This window comes from Brienomyrus brachyistius, chromosome 16 (assembly GCF_023856365.1).
Source record: "Brienomyrus brachyistius isolate T26 chromosome 16, BBRACH_0.4, whole genome shotgun sequence".
NCBI lineage: Eukaryota > Metazoa > Chordata > Actinopteri > Osteoglossiformes > Mormyridae > Brienomyrus > Brienomyrus brachyistius.
Window position 1 is genome coordinate 22,875,321 of NC_064548.1, and position 26,460 is coordinate 22,901,780.

General features: G+C 48.4%; 1 protein-coding gene across 23 annotated transcripts in view; it reads right to left on the reverse strand.

The window, feature by feature from the left end:
* Positions 1-26,460, reverse strand: part of LOC125710089 (fibroin heavy chain-like) — a 576,413-nt gene that overhangs the window by 528,404 nt on the left and 21,549 nt on the right. Inside the window, exons 7-22 of one of the 23 annotated variants that reach the window (XM_048979317.1) lie at positions 23,566-23,649; positions 23,287-23,481; positions 23,119-23,244; positions 17,428-17,616; positions 16,911-17,147; positions 11,143-11,379; positions 11,017-11,058; positions 10,822-10,905; positions 10,294-10,737; positions 10,105-10,223; positions 9,679-9,782; positions 9,423-9,600; positions 9,239-9,356; positions 9,063-9,154; positions 8,921-8,994; positions 8,582-8,840 (exon numbers count right to left, since the gene is read on the reverse strand). In XM_048979317.1, coding sequence (XP_048835274.1) covers positions 8,746-8,840; positions 8,921-8,994; positions 9,063-9,154; positions 9,239-9,356; positions 9,423-9,600; positions 9,679-9,782; positions 10,105-10,223; positions 10,294-10,737; positions 10,822-10,905; positions 11,017-11,058; positions 11,143-11,379; positions 16,911-17,147; positions 17,428-17,616; positions 23,119-23,244; positions 23,287-23,481; positions 23,566-23,649 — 2,418 coding nt within the window. In that variant the 3' untranslated portion in view covers positions 8,582-8,745. Of the gene's footprint in view, positions 1-4,273; positions 4,895-4,936; positions 5,060-5,101; positions 5,270-8,581; positions 8,841-8,920; positions 8,995-9,062; positions 9,155-9,238; positions 9,357-9,422; positions 9,601-9,678; positions 9,783-10,104; positions 10,224-10,293; positions 11,380-16,910; positions 17,148-17,427; positions 17,617-23,118; positions 23,245-23,286; positions 23,482-23,565; positions 23,650-26,460 lie in introns of those variants that run through there. The other 22 variants (XM_048979313.1, XM_048979314.1, XM_048979309.1 and 19 more) reach the window with 22 other exon arrangements.

Here is a 26,460-nt window from a genome sequence, read left to right on the forward strand (position 1 = left end):
TTTATTACCATTGTATATGCACAAAATGGTACCAAAAAGATGCATAAGCCTGTTCCTACGCAAACGATGCGATCTATAGAAACAAATTTGACATCAGAATGTGCGCATATGTATGCAAACTCTGACCCATGCGTGCGAACATTTTGGAGAAAAAAAGTGTGACCGTGGGTGAAGAGGGTGAGTAAAAACCCGAGTGGCATCAGTACATACAGTGAGGGAAATAAGTATTTGACCCCTTGCTGAATTCTTAAGTTGACCCATTAATAAAGAACTGAGACGTCTGTAATTTCACTGCTTTGTTTATTTAAACAGCAAAAGATAGATTATTAACAAAACAAGCAAGTAAAAATCAATATGTAACAGTTGCAAACCAATTTGTCATTTATCTGGGGAAATAAGTATTTGATCCCTTAGAACACATACTTTAGTACTTGGTGGAATAACCATTGTTTGCAAGCACAGCTGTCTGACGTTTCTTGTAGTTGGTCACCAGGATTGTGTGCAGATCATCAGGAATTTTCATCCACTCCTCTTTGCAGACCTCATTCAAATTATTAAGGTTTTTAGGCTGTCACTTGGATAGATGAAGCTTGAATTCCCTCCATAGGTTTTATATGGGATTAAAGTCCGGAGACTGGCTAGGGCCCCCCATGACCATAATGTGCTTCTTCTTTCCCGCCTTATCCGTATGCCTAGGGTGACTGTCTTACTGGAAGACCCACCCGCTGAAGGGAGGAGGTTCTCATCCAAGATTTTACGGTACATGGCCCCGTCCATCTTTCCTTCGATGCGGTGCAGCCGTCATATACCCTTGGCAGAAAAACACCCCCAAAGCATAATGCTTCCACCTCCGTGTTTGACAGTAGGCAATGGTTTTCCTAATCAGCATTCCTTTTCCTCCAAACACAGCGAGTAGAGTTGATGCCAAACAGCTCGATATTGGTCTCATCTGACCACATAACATTCTTTCAAGTCTCATTGGAATTATTCAGGTGTTCACTGGCATACTTCAGACGGGCCGTACTTCATACTTCGTCGTGGGGTTTCCTGCGGGTACTCCGGTTTCCCCCCACAGTCGAAAAACATGCTGAGGCTAATTGGAGTTGCTAAGTTGCCCATAGGAGTGCATGCGTGAGTGAATGGTGTGTGAGTGTGCCCTGCGATGGGCTGGCCCCCCATCCTGGGTTGGTCCCTGCCTTGTGCCCATTGCTTCCGGGATTGGCTCCGGACCCTCCGCGACCCAGTAGGATGCGCGGTTTGGAAAATGGATGGATGGTTCAGTATGAGATGAGCTTGAGTATAACAAAAAAGGACAGTAACAAAAATAATGCTGCTGTACTGGGTTAATATTTACTATGAAATTCAACATCAGCACTCCTTTTTTCCCTCTGATTAAGTTTAGTTGCACTTGCTGCTGACAAATAAATACACCTCTTAAGAAGCATTTATAATTTCGGAAAAATACTTATTACCCAGTAATAAAATACCATATTTGGTCAAGGGATCAAAGTTTAGGACTTCGGACTCGACTCGGGACTTGCATGTCTGGACTTGTTCCCAACTCTGGTAAATGAGATATTCTACATTTTATTATAAAATAGGATTTGTGTTATTTTGCACAATTGAAAGCTAATGTAAATGTTCAAAGCATGTTAAGGTAGACTAGGCTAGTCCATAATGCTTGTTAGGTAGGTGTACTGTATCAAAATTAATTTTCTCCTTACGATATTTTCGCATTATTATAGGTTTATTGGAAGGTAACCTTATAACACAATACACAAATTTAAAGATTAATTTTACTAGCAGCATTATAATGACGACTTTGTTCAATTTTTCTATAAATATATCATTACGTTGAGTAAATGTGCTTAGTGGAGCACACCACATGCGGCCGTTTCTGTAAATCAGGGAAGAGTTTTATAAGCACCGAAGTGGCGGTGAAGGAATGGACAGCTCAACAGCCGCAACATGTTTCGAAAGAGGAGATATTGTCGATAAAAGAAAAAAAGACACTAGCGGTGTAGCGGTACTTTCTGAAGTTTAAAGTTCGACACGTTTAGTGACATGAAGGATACTCCGGATTTATACACATTGCAACTTTTTGGCGTCACAACATGCCTCTCATCGATACCTTATACCTACTACTTACATGCTTACCAAATTGTGGGCGCCAATAAACGTCTGTATATTACCGAAAAGCTGCGTCCGCACAAGTGTATATGACCATGATATAAAGCACTGAAATATGAACGTAAATGCTTATACACATAAAACACCAATAACTGCCGTTAGCTTAGTAACCGTAACAGCTGCTCCAACACAGGTATTTCACCCGCTTCCATGGTGCTTCTCCATAGCGCAACATTCGGAAATGTACGTAGTCACTAAATCATCTACGCGAAATTGTATTACATCTAAGTTTAATCACAGCACCCGTTCGTAACAGTTATGATTTGTTCGCAAGACGACTAACAGGCACTGCCATTCATCCAACACTCGGCGCTATAACCCTCACCAAATCACCGCCTCCTTCATTGTCGACGCACTGACTACACAGGGAACATTTCCCTTGTGAGGTCTGGTAGTTACGTGTAATCAGTAGCGCCCCTAGAGGATCCTCGTGACTTAGCAGGCGGGCTCATACCTCAGCGCTCCCTCTAAAGTGACGAGAGACGCTCTTCATCTCCTTAAGCTCGAATTAACAATTAACAACGACCCTGCTGAGCAGTCAGAAAGAAATAAAATTAAGTAAAATAATAATAAAAGCGGCGGGTAGGCTGTAGATATACCCGCAATACAATATATATTAGATATAACTGTTGACCATTTGCAGTCATGTCAAAAAGTCAAAATTGTTAAAATAACCCCCCCAAAAAAACACCACTAAAATCTCAGTGTATGTCTGCTGTGGGCAATTACAGCATGAGCGCACCAAACTGGTAACTGCTGATGAAAAAGTAACTGTTGGTAGAAAAATGTATTTCAGCCGTTAGAGCCCAAGCAGTGACTGATTAACGCTGAATGGTGAGGATTCCATACTGACAAATCAGAACAGGCCTGGCGGGTGCAGATGATTTCAGCAACTATAAAATAGTCTGCAAGCAAACCAGACCTAACAGTGTGCTTTACTAGCAGCTCTAGGACAATGGCAGTGCATGAGGGGGTTATAGTGCTGCTTCTTCTTTTAGGTTGCAGCTGTGAAGCTCAACTGAAGTCTGGGTTTCTTGTGAAGACCCCTCAAGTGGCTGCAGTTTATCAAAATGGATTAGGTGCTGCCCAGGTGGTGGCAGCTGGCTATCAGGTTGGCGCAGGGGCTCCCCAGGTGGCTTCGACCGGCTATCAGGTTGGCGTAGGGGCTCCCCAGGTGGCTTCGACAGGCTATCAGGTTGGCGTAGGGGCTACCAAGGTGAGGGCGACCAGCTTCCAGGTTGGCGTAGGGGCTCCCCAGGTTGGCGTAGGGGCTCCCCAGGTTGGCGTAGGGGCTCCCCAGGTTGGCGTAGGGGCTCCCCAGGTGGCTTCGACCGGCTTCCAGGTTGGCGTAGGGGCTCCCCAGGTGGCTTTGACCGGCTTCCAGGCTGGCGTAGGGGGTACCAAGGTGGCTTCAACCGGCTTCCAGGTTGGCGTAGGGGCTCCCCAGGTGGCTTCGACCGGCTTCCAGGTTGGCGTAGGGGCTCCCAAGGTGGTTTCGACCGGCTTCCAGGTTGGCGTAGGGGCTCCCCAGGTGGGGGCGACCGGCTTCCAGGTTGGCGTAGGGGCTCCCCAGGTGGGGGCGACCGGCTTCCAGGTTGGCGTAGGGGCTCCCCAGGTGGGGGCGACCGGCTTCCAGGAGAAATGTGTCCTCTGCATTTATATTATGTGACATCATGACACATCAGGGGGAGCCAATTCAGCACCAGGGGAGCAGTGCTTTGGGCAGTACCTTCAGTGTACCCCAGTGGTGCCTTGCTGGTCAGGGACTTGAACCAGCAATCTTTGGTACAAGTGTGCTTCCCTAACCATGAAGCCACCACTGCCCATTTGGGTCAGTCACTGGATGAACAGCTCCTAGGGCTAAGGAACAGCAAAGCTGACGGGGCATCCTCACCTCAAATAGTGACACTCAATGCCAACCACAGCACCATTGGTCCTCACAATGGGGCTGCCATTAATACCACTGGGGGTGTAGATCAATGCAAAGCTATTGACCAGGGCATCAGCAGTCATCTGGAGAAGATGAACGTGATTAGGACTAGCATAGCCAACGCAGCAACCAATCAGAAGGAAGCCCTCATACCATCAGTGTACTTCCACAGGCCTGCAGCACAGACTGAAACCTCACTGTGCCAGAAGCATCCTGCCCAGTGGGTGCACAGCCGCCAAGGGTGATGTCTGAAGCATTGATCAGCTGGCCAATAGCTAGGTCCTGTAGCACATCCACCATAACCGAATCCTCCCCACATACAACCCTCACACTATCAGGGTTCACTTGCATTCCAGTCACAGATTTAACCAGAGCAGGAGCAGCTTGCTTGCTCAGATAGCCGGCTGGCCCCACCTGGGGAGCCCCTACGCCAACCTGGAAGCCGGTCCCCCCCACACCAACCTGGAAGCCGGTCGAAGCCACCTGGGGAGCCCCTACGCCAACCTGATAGCCGGTCGAAGCCACCTGGGGAGCCCCTACGCCAACCTGGAAGCCGGTCGTCCCCAGCTTGGTAGCCCCTACGCCAACCTGATAGCCGGTCGAAGACACCTGGGGAGCCCCTACACCAACCTGGAAGCCGGTCGCCCCCACCTTGGTAGCCCCTACGCCAACCTGATAGCCAGTCGCCCCCACCTGGGGAGCCCCTACGCCAACCTGATAGCCGGTCGAAGACACCTGGGGAGCCCCTACGCCAACCTGGAAGTTGGAAGCCACCTGGGGAGCCCCTGCGCCAACCTGGAAGCCGGTCGAAGCCACCTGGGGAGCCCCTACGCCAACCAGATAGCCAGCTGCCACTACCTGGGGAGCCCCTACGCCAGCCTGATAGCCGGTCGAAGACACCTGGGGAACCCCTACGCCAACCTGGTAGTTGGAAGCCACCTGGGGAGCCCCTGCGCCAACCTGGAAGCCGGTCAAAGCCACCTGGGGAGCCCCTACGCCAACCGGATAGCCAGCTGCCACCACCTGGGGAGCCCCTACGCCAACCTGGAAGCCGGTCGAAGCCACCTGGGGAGCCCCTGCGCCAACCTGAAAGCCGGTCGAAGCCACCTGGGGAGCCCCTACGCCAACCGGATAGCCAGCTGCCACCACCTGGGGAGCACCTAATCCATTTTGATAAACTGCATCTACTTGAGGGGTCTTCACAAGAAACCCAGACTTCAGTTGAGCTTCACAGCTGCAACCTAAAAGAAGAAGCAGCACTATAACCCCCTCATGCACTGCCATTGTCCCAGAGCTGCTAGTAAAGCACACTGTTAGGTCTGGTTTGCTTGCAGACTATTTTATAGTTGCTGAAATCATCTGCACCCGCCAGGCCTGTTCTGATTTGTCAGTATGGAATCCTCACCATTCAGCGTTAATCAGTCACTGCTTGGGCTCTAACGACTGAAATACATTTTTCTACCAACAGTTACTTTTTTATCAGCAGTTACCAGTTTGGTGCGCTCATGCTATAATTGCCCACAGCAGAAATACACTGAGATTTTTGTGGTGTTTTTTTGGGGTGTTTTTTTTTTTTTTTAACAATTTTGACTTTTTGACATGACTGCAAATGGTCAACAGTTATATCTAACATATATTGTATTGCGGGTATATCTACAGCCTACCCGCCGCTTTTATTATTATTTTACTTAATTTTATTTCTTTCTGACTGCTCAGCAGGGTCGTCGTTAATTGTTAATTCGAGCTCAAGGAGTCTCTCGTCACTTTAGAGGGAGCGCTGAGGTATGAGCCCGCCTGCTAAGTCACGAGGATCCTCTAGGGGCGCTACTGATTACACGTAACTACCAGACCTCACAAGGGAAATGTTCCCTGTGTAGTCAGTGCGTCGACAATGAAGGAGGCGGTGATTCGGTGAGGGTTATAGCGCCGAGTGTTGGATAAATGGCAGCGCCTGTTAGTCGTCTTGCGAACAAATCACAACTGCTACGAACGGGTGCTGTGATTAAACTTAGATGTAATACAATTTCGCGTAGATGATTTAGTGACTACGTACATTTCCGAATGTTGCGCTATGGCGAAGCACCATGGAAGCGGGTGAAACACCTGTGTTGGAGCAGCTGTTACGGTTGCTAAGCTAACGGCAGTTATTGGTGTTTTATGTGTATAAGCATTTTCGTTCATATTTCAGTGCTTTATATCATGGTCATATACACTTGTACGGACGCAGCTTTTCGGTAATATACAGACGTTTATTGGCGCCCACAATTTGGTAAGCATTTAAGTAGTAGGCATAAGGTATCGATGAAAGGCATGTTGTGACGCCAAAAAGTTGCAATGTGTATAAATCCGGAGTATCCTTCATGTCACTAAACGTGTCGAACTTTAAACTTCAGAAAGTACCGCCACACCGCTAGTGTCTTTTTTTCTTTTATCCACAATATCTCCTCTTTCGAAAGATGTTGCGGCTGTTGAGCTGTCCATTCCTTCACCGCCACTTCAGTGCTTATAAAACTCTTCCCTGATTTACAGAAACGGCCGCATGTGGTGTGCTCCACTAAGCAAATTTACTCAACGTAATGATATATTTATAGAAAATTTGAACAAAGTCGTCATTATAATGCTGCTAGTAAAATCAATCTTTAAATTTGTGTATTGTGTTATAAGGTTACCTTCCAATAAACCTATAATAATGCGAAAATATCGTAAGGAGAAAATTAATTTTGATACAGTACACCTACCTAACAAGCATTATGGACTAGCCTAGTCTACCTTAACATGCTTTGAACATTTACATTAGCTTTCAATTGTGCAAAATAACACAAATCCTATTTTATCCATCCATCCATTTTCCAAACCGCTTATCCTATTGGGTCGTGGGGGGTCCGGAGCCAATCCCGGAAGCAATGGGCACGAGGCAGGGAACAACCCAGGATGGGGGGCCAGCCCATCGCAGGGCACACTCACACACCATTCACTCACGCATGCACTCCTATGGGCAACTTAGCAACTCCAATTAGCCTCAGCATGTTTTTCGACTGTGGGGGGAAACCGGAGTACCCGCAGGAAACCCCACGACGACATGGGGAGAACATGCAAACTCCGCACACTCGACTCAAACCCGGAACTCCCAGAGGTGTGAGGCAACAGTGCTAACCATTGCACCACCATGCCGCCATTGCGCCACCATTTAATACTTATTAAAACATTAAAATACTGTTAATTTAAAGTGACACTATATGTAGCTGCACGTTTTATGTGCAAGTTAAATAAAAATGTAAAAAAATTGATGCTTTCTAGAATATAGTTATCGTAAGGAGAAAATCCATTTTAATACAGTAGACCTACCCTAACAAGCATTATGGACTAGCCTAGCCTACCTTAAAAACATGCTTTGAAAACTTACATTAGCCTACAATTGTGCAAAATTAATGCCAATCCTATTTAACAAAATGTCTAATGTCCCATTTAAGTTATTGAACATGCTGAAAATCAAAAACATTCCCCATCGCAAGGTCAAAACAGACCATCGTAACCTGGGAAGCATATGTAGTGCTGATCCAAATGCTAGAAATGGACGACCAGATTGAAAATGTAAAATTGCACAGATTCTTTTGATCAGAGGAATCATTAGCACCATTTCTTGCTGTGACCACTAGTTTGTTGTAAATGTACACAGTATTTTTTACTGTAAGACAGGATATTGCACATTTCCCTGATTGATTTGAAAGGGAAACATTGCATGACAAGCACAAAGTTCTTAGCCACTAAAATCAAGGTGGACTGTTACACATCTAGGATGTGCCTTTGCTTGATGCAGCAAGTGTTGACAGAAAATACTGCAGGTGTATTTGATTCATAGCGAAGTGTGCACGAGTCATTGTGCTCCCCTCCTCAGTTGGTCTCTGCTCCAAGCACCAGCAACAGTTTAACCAGCACTTCCAGAAATCAGTATTAAGGTTTAATACCATCATCTGTTAGTGTGAATCAGTTGCTGACACTGGATTGGAATTCTGCATTTCAGTAGCAATACATGAGCCCCCTAGTGCCTGCCATTGTTAAAAATCAATGGTACACCCTTGCAAGTGCCCCAGGATGACCAAGTACTTCCATGATATGAAGGTGATGGCAAACCAGGCTGCAATGCTTCCAACCACCACATAGAGGCTGTCAGCCACTCCCCCAAACAGAGGGAACGAGGGTGGGAATCACTCCCGACTACCGTAGTCTGTTGGCACCAAGCCCTGATCCACATACAGGGAGTACCTTCCCTGAAACTGATTCCTTACTGAAAGGAACACCTTGTGTACAACCCCACCAACACATTCCATCTAAGGCAAGGTTTCCCCACAGGGTGCCATTCCAGTCATAAAATCCACAGGCAGCAAGCAGTGTGATGCGGTTGTAGAATTTCTAGGCAATCCAGAAGTGTACCTTGGAGCCAAGGAATAAGCAACTGCACCATTTCAAATACTATTAGTGCTTTATTCAGTCACAAGACAGTGCCCTTGGTCTCCTGCACAACTGCAGTCACCTCATTAGGGGGAAGCAACAGCATGACAAGCAGTGCAGAATATGCCAGGCAAGTTAGGTGGCTCCTTCCATCCAGGGACCATGCAGCTTGGTCCCTATCCCTTCAGAATATACAGCTGTCCAGGCTGACTAGCCGTGGGAGGACCCTGTTGGATAGCAATGGGGCCCAGAACACCTGTGCCTTGAGCACCTGCAAGGGCAAGGAGGGAGGGTGTCTCAGTCACAGCAACACAATCCACCAGAGCATCTTTTGGTGGAAGCCAAGCGTACCTGCTACACCTGCAAGCCCACAGCTGGCGTCACAGCAGCCACACACCTGGTCATTCCCATCCACAGACACCCACCTGCAATGGGGAATAGCAATTGCTTAGCAGCTGAACTGATCCAGCATCATAATGCTGCAGCTACTGACCTGTTAGCGGCAAGAGGGAAGGAACAAGCCTTGTGTTGGGAATCCACAGGCACAGAAGCCACTGTTGCTCTCAGGCTGCAAGTAATGTACAGCTAGGGGGACACCAAAAGCTGGTCAGCTGCCATCACAGCCAGTTCATTTAAGCACAGAAATCCTGCACAAGTGTCTGTACTCACTGAGCTCCTGCCATCCTGAGAGAACCTGAAAGCATCCAGCTGAAGCTGCAGCTTGTCATCCTGCTTTCTGGGCAGGAACTGGGAGCGGGATCCTGTCACCTTGGCATCAGTCAGGCACCTGAAGGGCAGGCATGTCAAGCAGCATTGCCCAAGCGGCCTCACACAGCCATACAATGTTACTCACCCAGAGTTCTGCACAAAGGCATAGCTAGGGACAGAGGTCACATCAGGGACCAAGGTGGCCACACAGCTGTCCACAAAGACACGCAGGGGCTGACTGTTGCCCACGAGGACAGAGGCTTCAATGTTCAGGACACTTCCCAGGAAGTACACATTGGAGGCCCTCTCATTCTGCCATGCATCTGCACAAAGGGCACATGCACTTGAGGACAAGCCCAGATACAGCAAAGCCAGATATGCTGCATGAACCCCTTGCCTACCATCCATCAGCCTCAGTGAGAAATTCAGTTGTGCCTCAGCTGCCATTGTAGCATAGTAGGGGATCCAGGTTGGCACCAGGGCATTGCTGCTCACATTCTGCTTCCTAAGGAGCAGGCATCATTTAGAATTAAGGTTTCGTGGTATGTCAATGACCACAACAGTGCACAATGAAATGTGTCCTCTGCATTTATATTATGTGACATCATGACACATCAGGGGGAGCTAATTCAGCACCAGGGGAGCAGTGCTTTGGGCGGTACCTTCAGTGTACCCCAGTGGTGCCTTGCTGGTCAGGGACTTGAACCAGCAATCTTTGGTACAAGTGTGCTTCCCTAACCATGAAGCCACCACTGCCCATTTGGGTCAGTCACTGGATGAACAGCTCCTAGGGCTAAGGAACAGCAAAGCTGACAGGGCATCCTCACCTCAAATAGTGACACTCAATGCCAACCACAGCTCCATTGGTCCTCACAATGGGGCTGCCATTAATACCACTGGGGGTGTAGATCAATGCAAAGCTATAGACCAGGGCATCAGCAGTCATCTGGAGAAGAGCAACGTGATTAGGACTAGCATAGCCAACATAGCAACCAATCAGAAGGAAGCCCTCATACCATCAGTGTACTTCCACAGGCCTGCAGCACAGACTGAAACCTCACTGTGCCAGAAGCATCCTGCCCAGTGGGTGCACAACCACCAAGGGTGATGTCTGAAGCATTGATCAGCTGGCCAATAGCTAGAAGGTCCTGTAGCACATCCACCATAACTGAATCCTCCCCACATACAACCCTCACACTATTAGGGTTCACTTGCATTCCAGTCACAGATTTAACCAGAGCAGGAGCAACTTGCTTGCCCAGATAGCCGGTCGCCCCCAACTTGGTAGCCCCTACGCCAACCTGATAGCCGGTCGAAGCCACCTGGGGAGCCCCTACGCCAACCTGGAAGCCGGTCGCCCCCACGCCAACCTGATAGCCGGTCGACCCCACCTGGGCAGCCCCTACGCCAACCTGATAGCCGGTCGCCCCCACGCCAGCCTGATAGCCGGTCGAAGCCACCTGGGGAGCCCCTACGCCAACCTGGAAGCCGGTCGAAGCCACCTGGGGAGCCCCTACGCCAACCTGGAAGCCGGTCGAAGCCACCTGGGGAGCCCCTACGCCAACCTGGAAGCCGGTCGAAGACACCTGGGGAGCCCCTACGCCAACCTGGAAGCCGGTCGAAGACACCTGGGGAGCCCCTACGCCAACCTGATAGCCGGTCCCCCCCACGCCAACCTGGAAGCCGGTCGCCCCCACCTTGGTAGCCCCTACGCCAACCTGATAGCCGGTTGAAGACACCTGGGGAGCCCCTACGCCAACCTGGAAGCCGGTCGAAGACACCTGGGGAGCCCCTACGCCAACCTGATAGCCGGTCGAAGACACCTGGGGAGCCCCTACGCCAACCTGATAGCCGGTCGCCCCCACCTGGGGAGCCCCTACGCCAACCTGATAGCCGGTCGCCCCCACCTGGGGAGCCCCTACGCCAACCTGATAGCCGGTCCCCCCCACGCCAACCTGGAAGCCAGTCGCCCCCACCTTGGTAGCCCCTACGCCAACCTGATAGCCGGTTGAAGACACCTGGGGAGCCCCTACGCCAACCTGGAAGCCGGTTGAAGCCACCTGGGGAGCCCCTACGCCAACCGGATAGCCAGCTGCCACCACCTGGGGAGCCCCTACGTCAACCTGGAAGCCGGTCGAAGCCACCTGGGGAGCCCCTGCGCCAACCTGGAAGCCGGTCGAAGCCACCTGGGGAGCCCCTACGCCAACCGGATAGCCAGCTGCCACCACCTGGGGAGCACCTAATCCATTTTGATAAACTGCAGCTACTTGAGGGGTCTTCACAAGAAACCCAGACTTCAGTTGAGCTTCACAGCTGCAACCTAAAAGAAGAAGCAGCACTATAACCCCCTCATGCACTGCCATTGTCCTAGAGCTGCTAGTAAAGCACACTGTTAGGTCTGGTTTGCTTGCAGACTATTTTATAGTTGCTGAAATCATCTGCACCCGCCAGGCCTGTTCTGATTTGTCAGTATGGAATCCTCACCATTCAGCGTTAATCAGTCACTGCTTGGGCTCTAACGACTGAAATACATTTTTCTACCAAGAGTTACTTTTTTATCAGCAGTTACCAGTTTGGTGCGCTCATGCTATAATTGCCACAGCAGACATACACTGAGATTTTTGTGGTGTTTTTTTGTTTTTTTTTTTTTTTTTTTTTTTTTTTAACAATTTTGACTTTTTGACATGACTGCAAATGGTCAACAGTTATATCTAACATATATTGTATTGCGGGTATATCTACAGCCTACCCGCCGCTTTTATTATTATTTTCCTTAATTTTATTTCTTTCTGACTGCTCAGCAGGGTCGTCGTTAATTGTTAATTCGAGCTCAAGGAGTCTCTCGTCACTTTAGAGGGAGCGCTGAGGTATGAGCCCGCCTGCTAAGTCACGAGGATCCTCTAGGGGCGCTACTGATTACACGTAACTACCAGACCTCACAAGGGAAATGTTCCCTGTGTAGTCAGTGCGTCGACAATGAAGGAGGCGGTGATTTGGTGAGGGTTATAGCGCCGAGTGTTGGATAAATGGCAGCGCCTGTTAGTCGTCTTGCGAACAAATCACAACTGCTACGAACGGGTGCTGTGATTAAACTTAGATGTAATACAATTTCGCGTAGATGATTTAGTGACTACGTACATTTCCGAATGTTGCTCTATGGCGAAGCACCATGGAAGCGGGTGAAACACCTGTGTTGGAGCAGCTGTTACGATTGCTAAGCTAACGGCAGTTATTGGTGTTTTATGTGTATAAGCATTTTCGTTCATATTTCAGTGCTTTATATCATGGTCATATACACTTGTACGGACGCAGCTTTTCGGTAATATACAGACGTTTATTGGCGCCCACAATTTGGTAAGCATGTAAGTAGTAGGTATAAGGTATCGATGAGAGGCATGTTGTGACGCCAAAAAGTTGCAATGTGTATAAATCCGGAGTATCCTTCATGTCACTAAACGTGTCGAACTTTAAACTTCAGAAAGTACCGCCACACCGCTAGTGTCTTTTTTTCTTTTATCCACAATATCTCCTCTTTCGAAAGATGTTGCGGCTGTTGAGCTGTCCATTCCTTCACCGCCACTTCAGTGCTTATAAAACTCTTCCCTGATTTACAGAAACGGCCGCATGTGGTGTGCTCCACTAAGCAAATTTACTCAACGTAATGATATATTTATAGAAAATTTGAACAAAGTCGTCATTATAATGCTGCTAGTAAAATCAATCTTTAAATTTGTGTATTGTGTTATAAGGTTACCTTCCAATAAACCTATAATAATGCGAAAATATCGTAAGGAGAAAATTAATTTTGATACAGTACACCTACCTAACAAGCATTATGGACTAGCCTAGTCTACCTTAACATGCTTTGAACATTTACATTAGCTTTCAATTGTGCAAAATAACACAAATCCTATTTTATCCATCCATCCATTTTCCAAACCGCTTATCCTATTGGGTCGCGGGGGGTCCGGAGCCAATCCCGGAAGCAATGGGCACGAGGCAGGGAACAACCCAGGATGGGGGGCCAGCCCATCGCAGGGCACACTCACACACCATTCACTCACGCATGCACTCCTATGGGCAACTTAGCAACTCCAATTAGCCTCAGCATGTTTTTCGACTGTGGGGGGAAACCGGAGTACCCGCAGGAAACCCCACGACGACATGGGGAGAACATGCAAACTCCGCACACTCGACTCAAACCCGGAACTCCCAGAGGTGTGAGGCAACAGTGCTAACCATTGCACCACCATGCCGCCATTGCGCCACCATTTAATACTTATTAAAACATTAAAATACTGTTAATTTAAAGTGACACTATATGTAGCTGCACGTTTTATGTGCAAGTTAAATAAAAATGTAAAAAAATTGATGCTTTCTAGAATATAGTTATCGTAAGGAGAAAATCCATTTTAATACAGTAGACCTACCCTAACAAGCATTATGGACTAGCCTAGCCTACCTTAAAAACATGCTTTGAAAACTTACATTAGCCTACAATTGTACAAAATTAATGCCAATCCTATTTAACAAAATGTCTAATGTCCCATTTAAGTTATTGAACATGCTGAAAATCAAAAACATTCCCCATCGCAAGGTCAAAACAGACCATCGTAACCTGGGAAGCATATGTAGTGCTGATCCAAATGCTAGAAATGGACGACCAGATTGAAAATGTAAAATTGCACAGATTCTTTTGATCAGAGGAATCATTAGCACCATTTCTTGCTGTGACCACTAGTTTGTTGTAAATGTACACAGTATTTTTTACTGTAAGACAGGATATTGCACATTTCCCTGATTGATTTGAAAGGGAAACATTGCATGACAAGCACAAAGTTCTTAGCCACTAAAATCAAGGTGGACTGTTACACATCTAGGATGTGCCTTTGCTTGATGCAGCAAGTGTTGACAGAAAATACTGCAGGTGTATTTGATTCATAGCGAAGTGTGCACGAGTCATTGTGCTCCCCTCCTCAGTTGGTCTCTGCTCCAAGCACCAGCAACAGTTTAACCAGCACTTCCAGAAATCAGTATTAAGGTTTAATACCATCATCTGTTAGTGTGAATCAGTTGCTGACACTGGATTGGAATTCTGCATTTCAGTAGCAATACATGAGCCCCCTAGTGCCTGCCATTGTTAAAAATCAATGGTACACCCTTGCAAGTGCCCCAGGATGACCAAGTACTTCCATGATATGAAGGTGATGGCAAACCAGGCTGCAATGCTTCCAACCACCACATAGAGGCTGTCAGCCACTCCCCCAAACAGAGGGAACGAGGGTGGGAATCACTCCCGACTACCGTAGTCTGTTGGCACCAAGCCCTGATCCACATACAGGGAGTACCTTCCCTGAAACTGATTCCTTACTGAAAGGAACACCTTGTGTACAACCCCACCAACACATTCCATCTAAGGCAAGGTTTCCCCACAGGGTGCCATTCCAGTCATAAAATCCACAGGCAGCAAGCAGTGTGATGCGGTTGTAGAATTTCTAGGCAATCCAGAAGTGTACCTTGGAGCCAAGGAATAAGCAACTGCACCATTTCAAATACTATTAGTGCTTTATTCAGTCACAAGACAGTGCCCTTGGTCTCCTGCACAACTGCAGTCACCTCATTAGGGGGAAGCAACAGCATGACAAGCAGTGCAGAATATGCCAGGCAAGTTAGGTGGCTCCTTCCATCCAGGGACCATGCAGCTTGGTCCCTATCCCTTCAGAATATACAGCTGTCCAGGCTGACTAGCCGTGGGAGGACCCTGTTGGATAGCAATGGGGCCCAGAACACCTGTGCCTTGAGCACCTGCAAGGGCAAGGAGGGAGGGTGTCTCAGTCACAGCAACACAATCCACCAGAGCATCTTTTGGTGGAAGCCAAGCGTACCTGCTACACCTGCAAGCCCACAGCTGGCGTCACAGCAGCCACACACCTGGTCATTCCCATCCACAGACACCCACCTGCAATGGGGAATAGCAATTGCTTAGCAGCTGAACTGATCCAGCATCATAATGCTGCAGCTACTGACCTGTTAGCGGCAAGAGGGAAGGAACAAGCCTTGTGTTGGGAATCCACAGGCACAGAAGCCACTGTTGCTCTCAGGCTGCAAGTAATGTACAGCTAGGGGGACACCAAAAGCTGGTCAGCTGCCATCACAGCCAGTTCATTTAAGCACAGAAATCCTGCACAAGTGTCTGTACTCACTGAGCTCCTGCCATCCTGAGAGAACCTGAAAGCATCCAGCTGAAGCTGCAGCTTGTCATCCTGCTTTCTGGGCAGGAACTGGGAGCGGGATCCTGTCACCTTGGCATCAGTCAGGCACCTGAAGGGCAGGCATGTCAAGCAGCATTGCCCAAGCGGCCTCACACAGCCATACAATGTTACTCACCCAGAGTTCTGCACAAAGGCATAGCTAGGGACAGAGGTCACATCAGGGACCAAGGTGGCCACACAGCTGTCCACAAAGACACGCAGGGGCTGACTGTTGCCCACGAGGACAGAGGCTTCAATGTTCAGGACACTTCCCAGGAAGTACACATTGGAGGCCCTCTCATTCTGCCATGCATCTGCACAAAGGGCACATGCACTTGAGGACAAGCCCAGATACAGCAAAGCCAGATATGCTGCATGAACCCCTTGCCTACCATCCATCAGCCTCAGTGAGAAATTCAGTTGTGCCTCAGCTGCCATTGTAGCATAGTAGGGGATCCAGGTTGGCACCAGGGCATTGCTGCTCACATTCTGCTTCCTAAGGAGCAGGCATCATTTAGAATTAAGGTTTCGTGGTATGTCAATGACCACAACAGTGCACAATGAAATGTGTCCTCTGCATTTATATTATGTGACATCATGACACATCAGGGGGAGCTAATTCAGCACCAGGGGAGCAGTGCTTTGGGCGGTACCTTCAGTGTACCCCAGTGGTGCCTTGCTGGTCAGGGACTTGAACCAGCAATCTTTGGTACAAGTGTGCTTCCCTAACCATGAAGCCACCACTGCCCATTTGGGTCAGTCACTGGATGAACAGCTCCTAGGGCTAAGGAACAGCAAAGCTGACAGGGCATCCTCACCTCAAATAGTGACACTCAATGCCAACCACAGCTCCATTGGTCCTCACAATGGGGCTGCCATTAATACCACTGGGGGTGTAGATCAATGCAAAGCTATAGACCAGGGCATCAGCAGTCATCTGGAGAAGAGCAACGTGATTAGGACTAGCATAGCCAACATAGCAACCAATCAGAAGGAAGCCCTCATACCATCAGTGTACTTCCACAGGCCTGCAGCACAGACTGAAACCTCACTGTGCCAGAAGCATCCTGCCCAGTGGGTGCACAACCACCAAGGGTGATGTCTGAAGCATTGATCAGCTGGCCAATAGCTAGAAGGTCCTGTAGCACATCCACCATAACTGAATCCTCCCCACATACAACCCTCACACTATTAGGGTTCACTTGCATTCCAGTCACAGATTTAACCAGAGCAGGAGCAACTTGCTTGCCCAGATAGCCGGTCGCCCCCAACTTGGTAGCCCCTACGCCAACCTGATAGCCGGTCGAAGCCACCTGGGGAGCCCCTACGCCAACCTGGAAGCCGGTCGCCCCCACGCCAACCTGATAGCCGGTCGACCCCACCTGGGGAGCCCCTACGCCAACCTGGAAGCCGGTCGAAGCCACCTGGGGAGCCCCTACGCCAACCTGGAAGCCGGTCGAAGACACCTGGGGAGCCCCTACGCCAACCTGGAAGCCGGTCGAAGACACCTGGGGAGCCCCTACGCCAACCTGATAGCCGGTCGCCCCCACCTGGGGAGCCCCTACGCCAACCTGATAGCCGGTCCCCCCCACGCCAACCTGGAAGCCGGTCGCCCCCACCTTGGTAGCCCCTACGCCAACCTGATAGCCGGTTGAAGACACCTGGGGAGCCCCTACGCCAACCTGGAAGCCGGTCGAAGACACCTGGGGAGCCCCTACGCCAACCTGATAGCCGGTCGAAGACACCTGGGGAGCCCCTACGCCAACCTGATAGCCGGTCGAAGACACCTGGGGAGCCCCTACGCCAACCTGATAGCCGGTCGCCCCCCACCTGGGGAGCCCCTACGCCAACCTGATAGCCGGTCCCCCCCACGCCAACCTGGAAGCCAGTCGCCCCCACCTTGGTAGCCCCTACGCCAACCTGATAGCCGGTTGAAGACACCTGGGGAGCCCCTACGCCAACCTGGAAGCCGGTTGAAGCCACCTGGGGAGCCCCTACGCCAACCGGATAGCCAGCTGCCACCACCTGGGGAGCCCCTACGTCAACCTGGAAGCCGGTCGAAGCCACCTGGGGAGCCCCTGCGCCAACCTGGAAGCCGGTCGAAGCCACCTGGGGAGCCCCTACGCCAACCGGATAGCCAGCTGCCACCACCTGGGGAGCACCTAATCCATTTTGATAAACTGCAGCTACTTGAGGGGTCTTCACAAGAAACCCAGACTTCAGTTGAGCTTCACAGCTGCAACCTAAAAGAAGAAGCAGCACTATAACCCCCTCATGCACTGCCATTGTCCTAGAGCTGCTAGTAAAGCACACTGTTAGGTCTGGTTTGCTTGCAGACTATTTTATAGTTGCTGAAATCATCTGCACCCGCCAGGCCTGTTCTGATTTGTCAGTATGGAATCCTCACCATTCAGCGTTAATCAGTCACTGCTTGGGCTCTAACGACTGAAATACATTTTTCTACCAAGAGTTACTTTTTTATCAGCAGTTACCAGTTTGGTGCGCTCATGCTATAATTGCCCACAGCAGACATACACTGAGATTTTTGTGGTGTTTTTTTTTTTTTTTTTTTTTTAACAATTTTGACTTTTTGACATGACTGCAAATGGTCAACAGTTATATCTAACATATATTGTATTGCGGGTATATCTACAGCCTACCCGCCGCTTTTATTATTATTTTCCTTAATTTTATTTCTTTCTGACTGCTCAGCAGGGTCGTCGTTAATTGTTAATTCGAGCTCAAGGAGTCTCTCGTCACTTTAGAGGGAGCGCTGAGGTATGAGCCCGCCTGCTAAGTCACGAGGATCCTCTAGGGGCGCTACTGATTACACGTAACTACCAGACCTCACAAGGGAAATGTTCCCTGTGTAGTCAGTGCGTCGACAATGAAGGAGGCGGTGATTTGGTGAGGGTTATAGCGCCGAGTGTTGGATAAATGGCAGCGCCTGTTAGTCGTCTTGCGAACAAATCACAACTGCTACGAACGGGTGCTGTGATTAAACTTAGATGTAATACAATTTCGCGTAGATGATTTAGTGACTACGTACATTTCCGAATGTTGCGCTATGGCGAAGCACCATGGAAGCGGGTGAAACACCTGTGTTGGAGCAGCTGTTACGATTGCTAAGCTAACGGCAGTTATTGGTGTTTTATGTGTATAAGCATTTTCGTTCATATTTCAGTGCTTTATATCATGGTCATATACACTTGTACGGACGCAGCTTTTCGGTAATATACAGACGTTTATTGGCGCCCACAATTTGGTAAGCATGTAAGTAGTAGGTATAAGGTATCGATGAGAGGCATGTTGTGACGCCAAAAAGTTGCAATGTGTATAAATCCGGAGTATCCTTCATGTCACTAAACGTGTCGAACTTTAAACTTCAGAAAGTACCGCTACACCGCTAGTGTCTTTTTTTCTTTTATCCACAATATCTCCTCTTTCGAAAGATGTTGCGGCTGTTGAGCTGTCCATTCCTTCACCGCCACTTCAGTGCTTATAAAACTCTTCCCTGATTTACAGAAACGGCCGCATGTGGTGTGCTCCACTAAGCAAATTTACTCAACGTAATGATATATTTATAGAAAATTTGAACAAAGTCGTCATTATAATGCTGCTAGTAAAATCAATCTTTAAATTTGTGTATTGTGTTATAAGGTTACCTTCCAATAAACCTATAATAATGCGAAAATATCGTAAGGAGAAAATTAATTTTGATACAGTACACCTACCTAACAAGCATTATGGACTAGCCTAGTCTACCTTAACATGCTTTGAACATTTACATTAGCTTTCAATTGTGCAAAATAACACAAATCCTATTTTATCCATCCATCCATTTTCCAAACCGCTTATCCTATTGGGTCGTGGGGGGTCCGGAGCCAATCCCGGAAGCAATGGGCACGAGGCAGGGAACAACCCAGGATGGGGGGCCAGCCCATCGCAGGGCACACTCACACACCATTCACTCACGCATGCACTCCTATGGGCAACTTAGCAACTCCAATTAGCCTCAGCATGTTTTTCGACTGTGGGGGGAAACCGGAGTACCCGCAGGAAACCCCACGACGACATGGGGAGAACATGCAAACTCCGCACACTCGACTCAAACCCGGAACTCCCAGAGGTGTGAGGCAACAGTGCTAACCATTGCACCACCATGCCGCCATTGCGCCACCATTTAATACTTATTAAAACATTAAAATACTGTTAATTTAAAGTGACACTATATGTAGCTGCACGTTTTATGTGCAAGTTAAATAAAAATGTTAAAAAATTGATGCTTTCTAGAATATAGTTATCGTAAGGAGAAAATCCATTTTAATACAGTAGACCTACCCTAACAAGCATTATGGACTAGCCTAGCCTACCTTAAAAACATGCTTTGAAAACTTACATTAGCCTACAATTGTGCAAAATTAATGCCAATCCTATTTAACAAAATGTCTAATGTCCCATTTAAGTTATTGAACATGCTGAAAATCAAAAACATTCCCCATCGCAAGGTCAAAACAGACCATCGTAACCTGGGAAGCATATGTAGTGCTGATCCAAATGCTAGAAATGGACGACCAGATTGAAAATGTAAAATTGCACAGATTCTTTTGATCAGAGGAATCATTAGCACCATTTCTTGCTGTGACCACTAGTTTGTTGTAAATGTACACAGTATTTTTTACTGTAAGACAGGATATTGCACATTTCCCTGATTGATTTGAAAGGGAAACATTGCATGACAAGCACAAAGTTCTTAGCCACTAAAATCAAGGTGGACTGTTACACATCTAGGATGTGCCTTTGCTTGATGCAGCAAGTGTTGACAGAAAATACTGCAGGTATATTTGATTCATAGCGAAGTGTGCACGAGTCATTGTGCTCCCCTCCTCAGTTGGTCTCTGCTCCAAGCACCAGCAACAGTTTAACCAGCACTTCCAGAAATCAGTATTAAGGTTTAATACCATCATCTGTTAGTGTGAATCAGTTGCTGACACTGGATTGGAATTCTGCATTTCAGTAGCAATACATGAGCCCCCTAGTGCCTGCCATTGTTAAAAATCAATGGTACACCCTTGCAAGTGCCCCAGGATGACCAAGTACTTCCATGATATGAAGGTGATGGCAAACCAGGCTGCAATGCTTCCAACCACCACATAGAGGCTGTCAGCCACTCCCCCAAACAGAGGGAACGAGGGTGGGAATCACTCCCGACTACCGTAGTCTGTTGGCACCAAGCCCTGATCCACATACAGGGAGTACCTTCCCTGAAACTGATTCCTTACTGAAAGGAACACCTTGTGTACAACCCCACCAACACATTCCATCTAAGGCAAGGTTTCCCCACAGGGTGCCATTCCAGTCATAAAATCCACAGGCAGCAAGCAGTGTGATGCGGTTGTAGAATTTCTAGGCAATCCAGAAGTGTACCTTGGAGCCAAGGAATAAGCAACTGCACCATTTCAAATACTATTAGTGCTTTATTCAGTCACAAGACAGTGCCCTTGGTCTCCTGCACAACTGCAGTCACCTCATTAGGGGGAAGCAACAGCATGACAAGCAGTGCAGAATATGCCAGGCAAGTTAGGTGGCTCCTTCCATCCAGGGACCATGCAGCTTGGTCCCTATCCCTTCAGAATATACAGCTGTCCAGGCTGACTAGCCGTGGGAGGACCCTGTTGGATAGCAATGGGGCCCAGAACACCTGTGCCTTGAGCACCTGCAAGGGCAAGGAGGGAGGGTGTCTGTCACAGCAACACAATCCACCAGAGCATCTTTTGGTGGAAGCCAAGCGTACCTGCTACACCTGCAAGCCCACAGCTGGCGTCACAGCAGCCACACACCTGGTCATTCCCATCCACAGACACCCACCTGCAATGGGGAATAGCAATTGCTTAGCAGCTGAACTGATCCAGCATCATAATGCTGCAGCTACTGACCTGTTAGCGGCAAGAGGGAAGGAACAAGCCTTGTGTTGAGAATCCACAGGCACAGAAGCCACTGTTGCTCTCAGGCTGCAAGTAATGTACAGCTAGGGGGACACCAAAAGCTGGTCAGCTGCCATCACAGCCAGTTCATTTAAGCACAGAAATCCTGCACAAGTGTCTGTACTCACTGAGCTCCTGCCATCCTGAGAGAACCTGAAAGCATCCAGCTGAAGCTGCAGCTTGTCATCCTGCTTTCTGGGCAGGAACTGGGAGCGGGATCCTGTCACCTTGGCATCAGTCAGGCACCTGAAGGGCAGGCATGTCAAGCAGCATTGCCCAAGCGGCCTCACACAGCCATACAATGTTACTCACCCAGAGTTCTGCACAAAGGCATAGCTAGGGACAGAGGTCACATCAGGGACCAAGGTGGCCACACAGCTGTCCACAAAGACACGCAGGGGCTGACTGTTGCCCACGAGGACAGAGGCTTCAATGTTCAGGACACTTCCCAGGAAGTACACATTGGAGGCCCTCTCATTCTGCCATGCATCTGCACAAAGGGCACATGCACTTGAGGACAAGCCCAGATACAGCAAAGCCAGATATGCTGCATGAACCCCTTGCCTACCATCCATCAGCCTCAGTGAGAAATTCAGTTGTGCCTCAGCTGCCATTGTAGCATAGTAGGGGATCCAGGTTGGCACCAGGGCATTGCTGCTCACATTCTGCTTCCTAAGGAGCAGGCATCATTTAGAATTAAGGTTTCGTGGTATGTCAATGACCACAACAGTGCACAATGAAATGTGTCCCCTGCATTTATATTATGTGACATCATGACACATCAGGGGGAGCTAATTCAGCACCAGGGGAGCAGTGCTTTGGGCGGTACCTTCAGTGTACCCCAGTGGTGCCTTGCTGGTCAGGGACTTGAACCAGCAATCTTTGGTACAAGTGTGCTTCCCTAACCATGAAGCCACCACTGCCCATTTGGGTCAGTCACTGGATGAACAGCTCCTAGGGCTAAGGAACAGCAAAGCTGACAGGGCATCCTCACCTCAAATAGTGACACTCAATGCCAACCACAGCTCCATTGGTCCTCACAATGGGGCTGCCATTAATACCACTGGGGGTGTAGATCAATGCAAAGCTATAGACCAGGGCATCAGCAGTCATCTGGAGAAGAGCAACGTGATTAGGACTAGCATAGCCAACATAGCAACCAATCAGAAGGAAGCCCTCATACCATCAGTGTACTTCCACAGGCCTGCAGCACAGACTGAAACCTCACTGTGCCAGAAGCATCCTGCCCAGTGGGTGCACAACCACCAAGGGTGATGTCTGAAGCATTGATCAGCTGGCCAATAGCTAGAAGGTCCTGTAGCACATCCACCATAACTGAATCCTCCCCACATACAACCCTCACACTATTAGGGTTCACTTGCATTCCAGTCACAGATTTAACCAGAGCAGGAGCAACTTGCTTGCCCAGATAGCCGGTCGCCCCCAACTTGGTAGCCCCTACGCCAACCTGATAGCCGGTCGAAGCCACCTGGGGAGCCCCTACGCCAACCTGGAAGCCGGTCGCCCCCACGCCAACCTGATAGCCGGTCGACCCCACCTGGGCAGCCCCTACGCCAACCTGATAGCCGGTCGCCCCCACACCAACCTGATAGCCGGTCGAAGCCACCTGGGGAGCCCCTACGCCAGCCTGATAGCCGGTCGAAGCCACCTGGGGAGCCCCTACGCCAGCCTGATAGCCGGTCGAAGCCACCTGGGGAGCCCCTACGCCAGCCTGATAGCCGGTCGTAGCCACCTGGGGAGCCCCTACGCCAACCTGGAAGCCGGTCGAAGACACCTGGGGAGCCCCTACGCCAACCTGGAAGCCGGTCGAAGACACCTGGGGAGCCCCTACGCCAACCTGATAGCCGGTCGCCCCCACCTGGGGAGCCCCTACGCCAACCTGATAGCCGGTCCCCCCCACGCCAACCTGGAAGCCGGTCGCCCCCACCTTGGTAGCCCCTACGCCAACCTGATAGCCGGTTGAAGACACCTGGGGAGCCCCTACGCCAACCTGGAAGCCGGTCGAAGACACCTGGGGAGCCCCTACGCCAACCTGATAGCCGGTCGAAGCCACCTGGGGAGCCCCTACGCCAACCTGGAAGCCGGTCGAAGCCACCTGGGGAGCCCCTACGCCAACCTGATAGCCGGTTGAAGACACCTGGGGAGCCCCTACGCCAACCTGATAGCCGGTCGAAGCCACCTGGGGAGCCCCTACGCCAACCGGATAGCCAGCTGCCACCACCTGGGGAGCACCTAATCCATTTTGATAAACTGCAGCTACTTGAGGGGTCTTCACAAGAAACCCAGACTTCAGTTGAGCTTCACAGCTGCAACCTAAAAGAAGAAGCAGCACTATAACCCCCTCATGCACTGCCATTGTCCTAGAGCTGCTAGTAAAGCACACTGTTAGGTCTGGTTTGCTTGCAGACTATTTTATAGTTGCTGAAATCATCTGCACCCGCCAGGCCTGTTCTGATTTGTCAGTATGGAATCCTCACCATTCAGCGTTAATCAGTCACTGCTTGGGCTCTAACGACTGAAATACATTTTTCTACCAAGAGTTACTTTTTTATCAGCAGTTACCAGTTTGGTGCGCTCATGCTATAATTGCCCACAGCAGACATACACTGAGATTTTTGTGGTGTTTTTTTGGGGTGTTTTTTTTTTAACAATTTTGACTTTTTGACATGACTGCAAATGGTCAACAGTTATATCTAACATATATTGTATTGCGGGTATATCTACAGCCTACCCGCCGCTTTTATTATTATTTTCCTTAATTTTATTTCTTTCTGACTGCTCAGCAGGGTCGTCGTTAATTGTTAATTCGAGCTCAAGGAGTCTCTCGTCACTTTAGAGGGAGCGCTGAGGTATGAGCCCGCCTGCTAAGTCACGAGGATCCTCTAGGGGCGCTACTGATTACACGTAACTACCAGACCTCACAAGGGAAATGTTCCCTGTGTAGTCAGTGCGTCGACAAAGAAGGAGGCGGTGATTCGGTGAGGGTTATAGCGCCGAGTGTTGGATAAATGGCAGCGCCTGTTAGTCGTCTTGCGAACAAATCACAACTGCTACGAACGGGTGCTGTGATTAAACTTAGATGTAATACAATTTCGCGTAGATGATTTAGTGACTACGTACATTTCCGAATGTTGCGCTATGGCGAAGCACCATGGAAGCGGGTGAAACACCTGTGTTGGAGCAGCTGTTACGATTGCTAAGCTAACGGCAGTTATTGGTGTTTTATGTGTATAAGCATTTTCGTTCATATTTCAGTGCTTTATATCATGGTCATATACACTTGTACGGACGCAGCTTTTCGGTAATATACAGACGTTTATTGGCGCCCACAATTTGGTAAGCATGTAAGTAGTAGGTATAAGGTATCGATGAGAGGCATGTTGTGACGCCAAAAAGTTGCAATGTGTATAAATCCGGAGTATCCTTCATGTCACTAAACGTGTCGAACTTTAAACTTCAGAAAGTACCGCTACACCGCTAGTGTCTTTTTTTCTTTTATCCACAATATCTCCTCTTTCGAAAGATGTTGCGGCTGTTGAGCTGTCCATTCCTTCACCGCCACTTCAGTGCTTATAAAACTCTTCCCTGATTTACAGAAACGGCCGCATGTGGTGTGCTCCACTAAGCAAATTTACTCAACGTAATGATATATTTATAGAAAATTTGAACAAAGTCGTCATTATAATGCTGCTAGTAAAATCAATCTTTAAATTTGTGTATTGTGTTATAAGGTTACCTTCCAATAAACCTATAATAATGCGAAAATATCGTAAGGAGAAAATTAATTTTGATACAGTACACCTACCTAACAAGCATTATGGACTAGCCTAGTCTACCTTAACATGCTTTGAACATTTACATTAGCTTTCAATTGTGCAAAATAACACAAATCCTATTTTATCCATCCATCCATTTTCCAAACCGCTTATCCTATTGGGTCGTGGGGGGTCCGGAGCCAATCCCGGAAGCAATGGGCACGAGGCAGGGAACAACCCAGGATGGGGGGCCAGCCCATCGCAGGGCACACTCACACACCATTCACTCACGCATGCACTCCTATGGGCAACTTAGCAACTCCAATTAGCCTCAGCATGTTTTTCGACTGTGGGGGGAAACCGGAGTACCCGCAGGAAACCCCACGACGACATGGGGAGAACATGCAAACTCCGCACACTCGACTCAAACCCGGAACTCCCAGAGGTGTGAGGCAACAGTGCTAACCATTGCACCACCATGCCGCCATTGCGCCACCATTTAATACTTATTAAAACATTAAAATACTGTTAATTTAAAGTGACACTATATGTAGCTGCACGTTTTATGTGCAAGTTAAATAAAAATGTTAAAAAATTGATGCTTTCTAGAATATAGTTATCGTAAGGAGAAAATCCATTTTAATACAGTAGACCTACCCTAACAAGCATTATGGACTAGCCTAGCCTACCTTAAAAACATGCTTTGAAAACTTACATTAGCCTACAATTGTGCAAAATTAATGCCAATCCTATTTAACAAAATGTCTAATGTCCCATTTAAGTTATTGAACATGCTGAAAATCAAAAACATTCCCCATCGCAAGGTCAAAACAGACCATCGTAACCTGGGAAGCATATGTAGTGCTGATCCAAATGCTAGAAATGGACGACCAGATTGAAAATGTAAAATTGCACAGATTCTTTTGATCAGAGGAATCATTAGCACCATTTCTTGCTGTGACCACTAGTTTGTTGTAAATGTACACAGTATTTTTTACTGTAAGACAGGATATTGCACATTTCCCTGATTGATTTGAAAGGGAAACATTGCATGACAAGCACAAAGTTCTTAGCCACTAAAATCAAGGTGGACTGTTACACATCTAGGATGTGCCTTTGCTTGATGCAGCAAGTGTTGACAGAAAATACTGCAGGTATATTTGATTCATAGC